Below are 12,335 nucleotides of genomic sequence, written 5' to 3'. Positions count from 1 at the left end.
CTGTATTTCATGTGTGATAGAAATGATGACATGACAGTCACTCTCCCCTGAAACTAGCCAAAACCAGTAAGCTGGTTTGTTACACTATTATGTGATAGATTACCTTCCTTTAAGCTTCAACACAGTATTTCACTTGAAATACTCTGATCAGTCAGTGTGCATATTCTTATACAATAATTATTTTGTTTCTTTCTTTTATGGGTTACCCAGTGATTGTGATTTAATATTCTCCTGGGAAACCTTACTTACTACATTCACTACAGTGACGCATGTTATCTCTCCATCCACTTTTGGCATCATTAACTACATTGTGTGCTATGGCCAAGTAATATAGTACTATATCTTAATTGTAGTTGCGCTTCTACTGCATCTCCCACTATTCAAATGTGTAGGCATCATTAAAACGAGTTGTTCCCACAAGACCTCGTGGTAGTTACCTGTATTACATATGGTTAATGTCCAAGTGGCATAATTTTGATACAACCCCACGGTTATGAATAAATATATGCATGGATCCATAGTTGTACCATTTTGTCGTTAGACAATCCTATGGTGCTGAATGTGATAATGAAGATTATGCTAACCTCTTTTAATCTGGCTATCTGCTAAAAAATGCATGTAGTGTCATTGGTTCTCATATTCAGTAAACAAAGAGGAATAGGGACAACTTCTCAATGACGTGGTTTCTTACACTACTGCTAATGCATGACGAACAGTCATCCTGTACTGCTGGAGAAATCCTGTAATCATATATCATTGCAGTTAGTTTCTTAACTCTTCCCTGTTATTCCTGTCCCTACCACCATGTTCCTGAATCAGTTCTGCTCTTCTTCTTCCGCTAAGAAGGGACTAGTCTGAGCTCATTTTGACCATGTCACTCTCATAGTACCATAGTACCAGTTCTGTTTCACTATTCCAGCCAATACAACAGAATTATCAGTGCTGCTTTGTTGCAGTGTCCGCTCTAGCTATTCTCCAGAGACTTACTGCATGGTATGTGCCGTCTCTCAGTTGATCAGTTAAGCAAGGAGGCAGTGTTATTTTCTATAGGAATGATCTGACACATCAGTTGTCAAAAAGTAAGTGTTTGACCAGTGACAGGAAAATCGCTAAGCACTCTATCTCGGCCTCCACCTACCTGTGATTTATTCACATCATCTTGGCTCATATATCTTGGCAATGGGAATATCGTCACTCCATTCATGTGTTCCGCAAATTATATGTATGCCCTGTTAATTTTGGACTTACCACACCATAAGAGAATGATCTGGAACCTTGATCATTCTTTTAAGATATTCATATGGTATGTTTCAATTCGACAAAGGTGATTTCAGCAAGTTTAGAACTGGTTCCTGTGTGCATCCTAATCTGAAACATAATAGTACTGCTATCTCTTACACTCTCTTTCTTTACAACAACTTACATTTAACATAAGGATGTAAGACCATTAAACAATGATATAGTGTGAGCAATGTGATATGCCTTGTTCAATGCACAGACCTCTTGTTTATTCCATATCATTAACTGCTCAACAATTTATGTGTGAAAGGAACCAATGAGGCTCGCTAGATAGGCAGTTAGCGTCATTCAACATCTACCCCATGCAAATGAGACAGGAGGATGTTGCTTGGTCTTCTGGTTCCTCCAGGGACATCCTCCTAACACGGTGTGGTTAGCCATCACAGAGACTCTGGTCTGGTCACACCACTTACCTATGATTGTACTATGGTCGTTTCTACCATCATTCATCTTGCTGTCACACAAAAACATGAGTGCCCCACTTGCACACTGAGAACTACAGTACCTCAATTATGGTCGTAGTGGCTCCACTCACACACAACACAAATACCTATGAAACATAACTTTCGTCTTAAGACACCTACAGAGTTTTCCCTGAGTAGGTAAGTATCTCTAATTCCTACACTATGGTGTTATTTTTATTCGTAATGTTTCACTAACCACTGACACTTTCCAGTTTGAACACTGATCTGCCCTTGGATATCTATCTGTTTAGTACATTTTTATAATAATACTGGAGCCTCCATTTGATGCTTATGAACACTTGTCCTACATTACTCGTCGCCATCGTGCAAAAGGGTATCTCAGACATTATCTACATACTCCATTGAATTATATATGGCATTCAGCAGCACAGAATCACATTTATCGAGCAGTTTCTAGCTGATGCACCTGACACCACACGAATTTTAGCCTTGTTCACTCCTTCAAGAAGAAATATGAATAATGAAGTCTTTTCCCTATGTGGCCACCACCAATGTTATCACTTACACTCATACACTAATTAAATACTCACTAACCCACAATGTTGTGTACTTGTCCCTCCAGTGATGTGTTTCACCTGCCAGTTAGGCTCTGCTATTTTGATGAGATGAATGCAAACTCATCTGATGACCACCATTCCGTTTACAGAAAGCTTTAGAATGGTTCGTGCAATCTGTTCAACTGCTCTGTGGTTCCCCATCTATAACTAACCAAAAGAGAAGTGTATCTGGATATGTATACATTACTGACACAGGTTACTTTTTGACCCTTTCATTTCCGCTGATATGTACCACATTATACAATCACATGTAGTACATATAAATATTTATACAGTTGGACACACCACAGCTCCTTACACACCTACAAAGTCAATGTAGTACTTGTCAGCAATGCATCACTGAAAAAAAAATTAAATTCTTTGCCTCTTTTAACTCAATTATTTACCTCATGTAGCTATAAGCATTTATGCACATTTCACATTCCTTTACCACCTTTAGCTTTGCCATACTTTTATATCAGTAGATCAAAATTCTATGGCTTCATGACACAAATCTTGTATGGCAGCAGCACACTCACTTCGATTCCTACGGCTCGTAAGTTCATTACACCTTGATAGGCTGATGAGATGACGAAAAAACGTCTGATTCATCTAGCAACAAGGTACTGCCCTTCCTTTTGCTTCCCTTTATGATTAAATGTCAGTTGCAGTAATTCTAGTGCACAATGTCACCTCTTTTCCTGTTAATGTATTTCTGTTTTTCACTTCATACTGTCATGTTCTGCCATCTATTTTTATCACCTAATTTAATTAGGACTGGCATGGACCAGTTAGGTCCCTCAACAGTCACAAGAATACAATCATTTTCAAAAACTGACTATTGTGAACGCCTGTTTTCAGTTCATTATATAGGCTACCCTGTGTGGTGCACAACATGGAAGTTTGCTTGAGACATCATAAGCTTGGACAGTTGATCATGGTTTCCTTCCTTGTTCACCTCCCATCCTTACGGCACCTTCTGTTATATTTTAATACATTATAATTATAAATGTAACCTATACTCTCAACTTTAACTTCGTTACAGATAATTGATGCTGATTTGGCCATTTTCCTAACAGCTAAGCCCTCTATTCTTTCCCATAGCTCACCAAGGAAGTTATCACTACTGGGTAGGTCTACTGGCTCCCATTTTGACATGCTTGTCCTAAATCTAACATCTCCATAATCATGTCAGTTTACATAACGGACACTTCCAAAATTCAGTTTCATTCTCATTAGATTGTCAGAAAAATGGGAAATAAACTCACATTTGGTTTCCCAACAAAGTGAAGAATTAGCACAACTACAGTAAATCATACACGTTAGCGAACTGCTGACCTAATCCTGCAATATGCCAGGCTATAACGTCATCTGTTCTTTCTAAGAGCATGCCAAAAACAACTGGCTATGAATTCAGTCCGCTCAACATTCAGCCATACTCAACATAAATCATCACTATTTTTTCGAAACAATAATAAACTTTTAAACATGTGCAATGTTTCGAGACAACTATCACCTGTGAACACACTATAAATACTGCTGATCAATCATCTTGACTGTGAAGCCATCAAACCTTGGTACCATGTTGAAATTGCCTCTACATAAGTGGTAACTCTTGCAATATGCAAGCAGAAACGAGCCGACAGTGTGTACTGCCATGTCTGTCTTTTCACACTGATTTAATTCTCATTAACTGCATTACAGACACTGTTCATCCTGTGAACAACCAGTCACAGTACCACTTCACAATGTTATGCGAGTTTGCTTTAATGGAAGTGCAGCTGTGCTGAAAACAAATTTGGTACCCCTGATCAGACTGATGCTGATCGCTGTTATAAAGTTCCCCAGCGAGCTTCATTCTTTGTTACGCAGTATCATGAAATGCTCGTATGCTCACATGTGCAGCACAATCACACGGAAGACAACCTTTTGGCTACCAACTGACAAATCCATAATATAGCCACTGTGCTAATAATGCAATATTACCAGGGTGACGTAATGACTGTACACAGGGAATGTGTAAACTGGTTGCAACTTTGGAAGTAACCAAAGCCTTAGAGATCTTGTTGTATAACACACATGCAACAGTTGCATGTTAACACCCTGCACACTACCATTCAGCCAAGACTGCAACAGAGACTTAGCCCTAACTTAGTGCCAGCTGAAATCTTCCTGTAAACCATAACTAATAAACTTTTTCATACATCAGTACACATGCAAATGATCTACTCCACGCAGGGATCAACCTTGTTGTGAAACTTCCTGGCAGATTAAAACTGTGTGCCGGACCGAGACTCGAACTCGGGACCTTTGCCTTTCACGGGGAAGTGCTCTACCAACTGAGCTACCCAAGCACGAGTCTCGGTCCGGCACACAGTTTTAATCTGCCAGGAAGTTTCATATCAGCGCACACTCCGCTGTAGAGCGAAAATTTCATTCTAGAAAGATCCCCCAGGCTGTCTCCGCAACATCCTTTCTTCCAGAAGTGCTAGTTCTGCAAGGTTCGCAGGAGAGCTTCTGAAAAGTTTGGAAGGTAGGAGACGAGGTACTGGCGGAATTAAAGCTGTGAGGATGGGGCGTGAGTCGTGCTTGGGTAGCTCACTAGTATCATGAATTGTGAAATTGCACTGTTTTAAGAGGAAACTAAGGAGTTCCCTTGCTCTCACACTATTGTTGCAGTGCACAAATCTTTATTTATGCCCATTGGGAACATATTACTTTATGTGGTAGCACAGTCAACTGTAGTAGCAGTTCTCTGCTGTGACCATGCATTTACACTTCAGACTTACCGAGTTTCTCTATTGGTAGACTTTTATTCAACGTTCTTATTATGATGTATCACACCCACCATTAGGTTATCTGCTCATTTAACTTACACACACAACAGCTTTGAACTTTTTCTGCTGATATGCCTGAAACAGCTTTTGTGCTGGCACCCAACCAACAGCCTGCCTACACTACCAAAAAAATCAAAGACTCGCCTTCTGCAAACCACTGATGAATGTTAGCTTGGGAAAATTGCAAGTTATCATTGACCATGGCACTGCTCACATCACTGAATGGAGTAAGCTGGAATACCTACATAGAGTGGTTGCCAAGTGTCATCTCTCTTCCAGTCACTGTAGTTGTACTCAGAATGGTTATATGGGCCATATATGATCAAGGATAATTTGAAATATTCAGATCACCAAAATCAGTGGCGCACAAGCAGCACCTGTTGAGTAATTTTATACTTCAGTGGATTTTGGATCCTGGCGCAATTCAGTCACGACTGTCGTTTATGACTAAGCATTAGGAGATGAGATGCTAATATGTATTAGTTTGTTTCCATTGTATAATTTTATCATTTTGCGTATTTTGTAACATGGGAGAGCATTACATTTCACTTAGTTAAGGACCAAACCAATGGCGTAGGGTTTAACAATCAATAATTAAGTACATGAAATAAGATTTAATAAAACAATGATTGTGTTGCAGTTGTCTTAATGAGATTAGTTCATTATGCATATATAATCAGTTTGTAATGTATCCTTCAATAACCTTGTAATTTTAACTTTTATGCTACAATCCGCAAAGATTATAGGAAAGGTAACGAATCTTATCAATATTATTGAGATAAACCTCTCTTTGGATTGAAATACCCAGCCAGCCTTTGCTGATGCACCCTTTGATGCAGTTTTACAGTCTTTCGTGATCTGCAAGGCTAGACCTTCACAACTGGTAACAACACTTGGTGGCCCCAATGCTGTCACTCCTGGCCAGAATACTCCATCACCACCCATAGGCATCACCACTGCAGCAGCCTAGCCACTGCCCAGCTGATGCATCTTGACAGCCCTCATCCTCTCCCAGCTGGTCAGTACATGGTCGGAGCACTTGCTGCCTCTGCACTACCACACCACTGTACCAGTTCATTATCTCAGTTGGCTGCACATATTTCTACAATAACCAAAATTGGCCAATTCAAACTATAAATTATTGTACTATTATCTTTAACTTCTTAAATTCTTTTGAGTTTTCTATTCCTGCCCACTTTTTGTACTACATTTTGGGAATTATTCCATTTAGCTGATCTGAACGTGTGGAATACAACTGGTGCAACATACATCCAGAAATGTGTAAAAGACATGTCAAATCCATATCATGTAGAATTGTCATTGCATTGTGTTCCACAGGTGGACAAACATGCTATTAAGCAGGTTGCTATATCTTTTGATACGTTTACTAATGCAGGATTAGTACTAACAGAACATAAGTGTACACACCATTTACCCATCAGTGCCGTGCATTGCCATATGCAATGTTTGTAACACTTTTTTAAAATCGTTGATTCCACGACAACAATGAAGCGAGAGTGTTGGCAGCACTGGATTCCGTTCCACAAGACTGTATAGATAACTACAATGCAACAGTTTTAACAATACATTTAAATTCTGCGGCGTAAGCAGTGTTGGAAGTCGTTGTTTGCTGTACGACGAAGAAATATGGAGTATAAGTTCGAGTAAGTATGTTTTACACAGGAAGTTACGATATATAATTTGGGTTTTTAGTATGGTTGTGCTTTAAATACTCAAATATATATTTTTTGGAAGTTACTGCTTGCTGTGAAATAAATTACGTTCATTTAGTCCGTTTGAACGCCGGTGTTGCCATATGGCAACGCTAGGCGCTTGTACTCAGTAAAAGGACGAATTTTTTGTTTTGTTTTACAAGAGGTTTCTCGCTTGCTGAGGCGCTGGTGATTCTTTATAATGACGATATTGAAGGTGATGTGTTTCTTAAGCCCCCAGATCCGAAGGTAGAGACAGATGAAGATTCGGGAGATGAACATGTTGGCGGGTGAGTATGCCTATCATTGTTTTGTAATTGTTTGTATACTGATGCCGACTTTATTATTATTTACTATTTCATTTCTTATTTTTACAGATCATTAGACAACCTGTCCTCTCGTCAACCACGAGCTAATGCCGAAATAAGAATGCCAAATAACGAAAGGATTGGTGTTGATTATGAGCACTGTAATCCGCCAGCACCATTAATGCGTACTGCACAAGATCCAATTGTACCTGATACAGCTACACAACGTCCAAATATACCAGAGCCATCTGTATCTGAGGTAAGATCTACCTTATTATCAGACAATATCGTGATCTGGGTTTCTGTAAAAGATACGTGTGGGAGGCAGTGGGAGAAAGGAGCTGACTTTGAGAGTCAAATTACCTCTACATTTCCAAAACTTGACTACTCAAGCTATGGAAACATGTCGATCATTGACATATTAGAACTTTCCATTGGCCAGGAATTTATTGAGCATTTAGCGAAAGAAACAAAGCTTTATGCACTATTTCTCAATTGTCAGGACCCAAAAATTACAGCAGACGAAATATCGTGTTTCATCTCCGTTTTGTGTCTCAGTGGCTACAATAAGTTACCTTCTAAAAGAAATTATTGGGACTCAAAAGATGACATGAAAAACTTGGCTGTGTCTCAGTCTATGGGAAGAGACAGATTTCTACAAATATGCAGGTTTCTGCACTGTGCAGATAACACTAAGATCCGTGGAAATGACAAGGCATGGAAAATTCGTCCAGTTATGGAGATGTTGAAGAAGTGCTGGATTGAGAATTTTGTACCTGAAGAACACCTGTCATATAACGAATTATATGGTGAAGTACTACGGCCACCATGGATGCAAACAGTTCATTCATGGTAAGCCAATTAGATTCAGCTATAAAATTTGGAGCCTAAATACTAAAAATGGATATTTGGTGAATTATGAACCGTATCAGGGAAAAGTTCCTAAGGGAAAAGCAGTCTATGAGCAGTTGTTTGCAAGTCGGCAAGTCCCTTACCTGTTTTATTGGATGAAATTCCTGAAGTGAACAGAAAAATTTGCTACAACTTCTACATGAACAATCTATTTACAGGGGCATCTCTATTTTCATTTCTCAATTACTGTGGATACTCTGCCATTGGTACCATCAGAGAAAACAGACTTCCTAAGGAATGTATACTGGAAAACAAAAAATTATTTTCCAAGAAAGATTGGGGATATTTTGAGAGAGCAATAGAGAAGAGTGATGGATTATTGTATGTGCGGCGGCTGGACAACTCAGTTGTCACAATGATCTCTTCTTTATGTGGTGCACAAGAAGTTGGCCAAGTCAAGAGATTCTCACAGCTAAAAAAGCGAAATATATGAGTCCCAGACCAAAACTGGTAGCCAAATATAATATGTATATGGGAGGTACTGATCAGATGGATCAGAATCTAGCATGCTATCGCATTGCAATAAGAAGCAAGAAATGGTACTGGTGTCTCTTTACATGGATGTTAGATGTCGCCATACAAAACAGTTGGCTTTTGTATAAATAAGCAAGAAAACAAACCATTTCTCAGCTTGATTTGAAGACAGACATAGCAACAGTGTACTTGCAAAGACACCAAGCTTTACCAAAAGGAGCCGGGAGACCATCTGCATGAAGGGCATGTTCCGACAGCTGCATATCAGATTCAATTAGGTTTGATAAGACTGACCACCTCGTCCAGCACAAAGAAGGGAAGAAAAGGTGTGCAAACAAGGACTGTAAACCTATTGTGAGAACAATGTGTTCAAAGTGTAATGTGGGATTGTGTATTGACTGTTTTATTCCATTTCATGTAAAATAACGCTGAGTTCAGAGTTTGATGTTTGATTCTTAATTGTACTGTGCTATAAAGTATCAATTGTATGATGAAGACTGAATAATAAATTTGCACAAAACTTGTATATGTAATAAGAAATTTCAATAACCTATTTATTTTAGTTGAAGTTGTAATCCATATAAAATTAGGTAGTGGAAGCACCTATTGTTGCCATATGGCAACATAAAATATCTTGCTAATGACGGTAATGACTTTCGTCAAAAAACTCTGTTGTGTAATTTATGCCTTTTACAGATATAATAACGCAATTTGAAGAAAAATCACGAAATAATTAATTCCGGCGCTAATGGGTTAATGACATATACAGCATATCTCTTGAGGAAAAATACCTGAGTAAAATAATTGCCATAATCATGGATCTCCAGTGTTGAGTTTATGAACCTGAGTGAAGGAAGTGCCATGAATATATTTTTGCTGTCACTTTCTCAAATGCAGAGTTACAAGTACTATATAATGACCATGTTTGGAATAATAAGCAGCAAGTCATCACATTTCCTTGGCCTTATACTGAATATTGCGTGGTAATTATAACTATTGACAGCGTTAATGACAAAACACATTTGATTAATGTTTCTGGAGTATTTAGTAATACAATTTCTTAACATCTCAAGCTGCAGATAGCGATTTTTATATTTCACATTATCTCTTACCTCAATATAGTACAGATTATTGCACTGTTTTCACAATTCTGCAACACTTTAATGTTATTTCACAGGCATTACAATTTATTGTCCTCCTACTACATTCATTATTTTATAGGCCTTTAGGGCACCAACCAGGAATATCTATTTGCATAAACTAACAATTACTTGTAGTTACTTTCTGATGTGAAGTAATACATGTGTCTTGAAAGTACTCAACTGAGTGAACCTTTTGTCACAGATATCACATTTGTGAGGTCCCCTTACCATGTGGACTAATGCATGTGTCTTGAGATTACCTGATGTAGTAAATGATTTGCCACAAATATCACATTTGTGAGGTCTTTTCTAGATGTGAAGTTTCTTTCCAGTGTGAATTGTTATATGCCTCTTGAGAGTGCCTGACCTAGCGAAGGATTTCCCACAAATCACACATTTGTGAGGTTTCTTTCCAGTGTGAAGTAATGTTTGTCTTTTAAGATAGTTTGACGTAGCAACAGATTACCCACAAATCTCACAGTTGTAAGGTTCCTTTCCAGTGTGAATTAATACATGCCTCTTGAGATTCCCTGACCTAGCAAAAGATTTCACACATTTGTGAGGTTTCTTTCCAGTGTGAACTAGTATGTGATTCGTGAGATAACCTGATGTAGCAAAACATTTCCCACAAATCTTACATTTGTAGGGTTTCTTTCCAGTATGAATTAATACATGTGTCTTAAGAGAACCTGAAGTAGCAAAATTTTTCCCACAAATCTCACATTTGTAGGGTTTCTGTCCAGTGTGAAATAGTACATGAGTCTTGAGATAACCCGATGTAGTAAAACATTTTCCACAAATCTCACATTTGTGAGACTTATTTCCAGTGTGAATTAAAACATGAGTCTTGAGACAACGTGATGTAGCAAAACATTTTGCACAAATCTCACATTTGTGAGGTTTCTTTCCAGTGTGAATTAATACATGAGTCTTGAGATAACCTGATGTAGCAAAACATTTCCCACAAATCTCACATTTGTAAGGTTTCTTTCCAGTGTGAATTAATACATGAGTCTTGAGATAACCTGATGTAGAGAAACATTTTCCACAAATCTCACATTTGTGAGATTTATTTCCAGTGTGAATTAATACATGAGTCTTGAGACAACCTGATGTAGCAAAACATTTTCCACAAATCTCACATTTGTGAGGTTTCTTTCCAGTGTGAATTAATTCATGAGTCTTGAGACAATCTGATCTAGCAAAACATTTTCCACAAATCTCACATTCGTGAGGTTTCTTTCCAGTGTGAATTAATTCATGAGTCTTGAGACAATCTGATCTAGCAAAACATTTTCCACAAATCTCACATTTGTGAGGTTTCTTTCCAGTGTGATTTAATGAATGCTTCTTGAGACTGCGTAACAAAGTAAAAGATTTCCCACAAATTTCACATTTGTGAGGTTTAATTCCAGTGTGAATTAATGACGGTGTCTCCTGATCGCCAGACCTTGCAAACCATTTGGCACAAATACCACATTTGTTGGTTCTGTTTGCAATATATAGATCAGCCTGGCCACTGAGATTAACAGCTGTAGATAAAATTCCATAAGCACTTGTTTTCTCTGCATCATTTGTCATGTGTCTGTTACACATATCATTAGAGGCCTTCTTTGAAATTTTCCAAGTTTCCTTATATGAAGACTGTTCAATGTGCTCTGTAAAAGAAACTTCTGGCTCACTATCCAAGAAGATACTGCTTTGATGCTCATCACTATAGTCATATTTTTCATGGTGGCCAGCAGTTAAGACATGATAATTCTCTCTCATTCTCAAATGTGTTTTCAAACTAACCTTACTGTGAAATACCTCACCACACCACTTACAAACATACAAAGGTGGCTGCATGCCATCAATGTGCATAAACACATGCATTATGAGTCTGTATATTGAAGGAAAGTTCTGTTGGCAGAAATCACAGCTATATAGAAGTAATTCCTTTTCTCTCTTACTACAGTCATATTGGGTGGCAACTGAGCATTCCTTGTCAATAGTCACATTTTCTGTACCAAACTCATGTGTTGACTTCTCCTTGTCTATCACCGAATCATCCTGGACCAGCCCATGGTGATAAATTTCTTCACATGTTATGCCACAGCTCCCACCAGTAGTCTGAGTCAATCTGAAGAGTGAAGACAAGAATTTTAAAGGTTGACATATGTACAACAAAGAAACAATATTTGAGTGTCGATAAATGCAGTACTATAGGCCACAAGTCATTAATGTGCATAAGAAATTGCATATTTAGTAACTGTTAATGATTTAAAATTACTATATTCCTCCAGAAGGAAAGAACTGATGAGGTAAAAGTGGTTTAAAACGAAATTAACCACAGGAAATTCAATAATGATGAATGTGAGTCACTGCTGATTTCATTTGAAATTTTAAGTGAGAGTTAATATAATTCACTTTCATGTGTTACTATCTTTTCAAAATACAGTACTACAAGTTAACAGTTTACATCAATTTATTAAATGTATCAAAAAAAATTCTTACATTCAAGGCATTTAAGATTTGATTAAGAGAGATAATTTTTAAATGTTCTTCTCCCATTATCTTTTTCTGCTTCGCAAACACTTTCAGCTTTGGAAATGATAAATTTATTTCACCTAATTAACAGATTTTTTTTT

At 37.9% G+C, this 12,335-nt stretch overlaps 1 protein-coding gene across 1 annotated transcript in view; it reads right to left on the bottom strand.

Annotated features, from left to right (window-relative positions):
- Positions 1-9,869: 9,869 nt before the first annotated feature.
- Positions 9,870-12,335, bottom strand: part of LOC126427346 (zinc finger protein 492-like) — a 75,366-nt gene continuing 72,900 nt past the window's right edge. Inside the window, exons 6-7 of the mRNA XM_050089672.1 lie at positions 10,269-11,827; positions 9,870-10,109 (exon numbers count right to left, since the gene is read on the bottom strand). Of these exons, the coding sequence (XP_049945629.1) occupies positions 10,015-10,109; positions 10,269-11,827 (1,654 nt within the window). The 3' untranslated portion in view covers positions 9,870-10,014. The remainder of the gene's footprint in view (positions 10,110-10,268; positions 11,828-12,335) is intronic.

This window comes from Schistocerca serialis, chromosome 11 (genome assembly GCF_023864345.2).
Source record: "Schistocerca serialis cubense isolate TAMUIC-IGC-003099 chromosome 11, iqSchSeri2.2, whole genome shotgun sequence".
Taxonomy (NCBI): domain Eukaryota; kingdom Metazoa; phylum Arthropoda; class Insecta; order Orthoptera; family Acrididae; genus Schistocerca; species Schistocerca serialis.
This window is presented reverse-complemented; position numbering and strand designations above follow the sequence as displayed.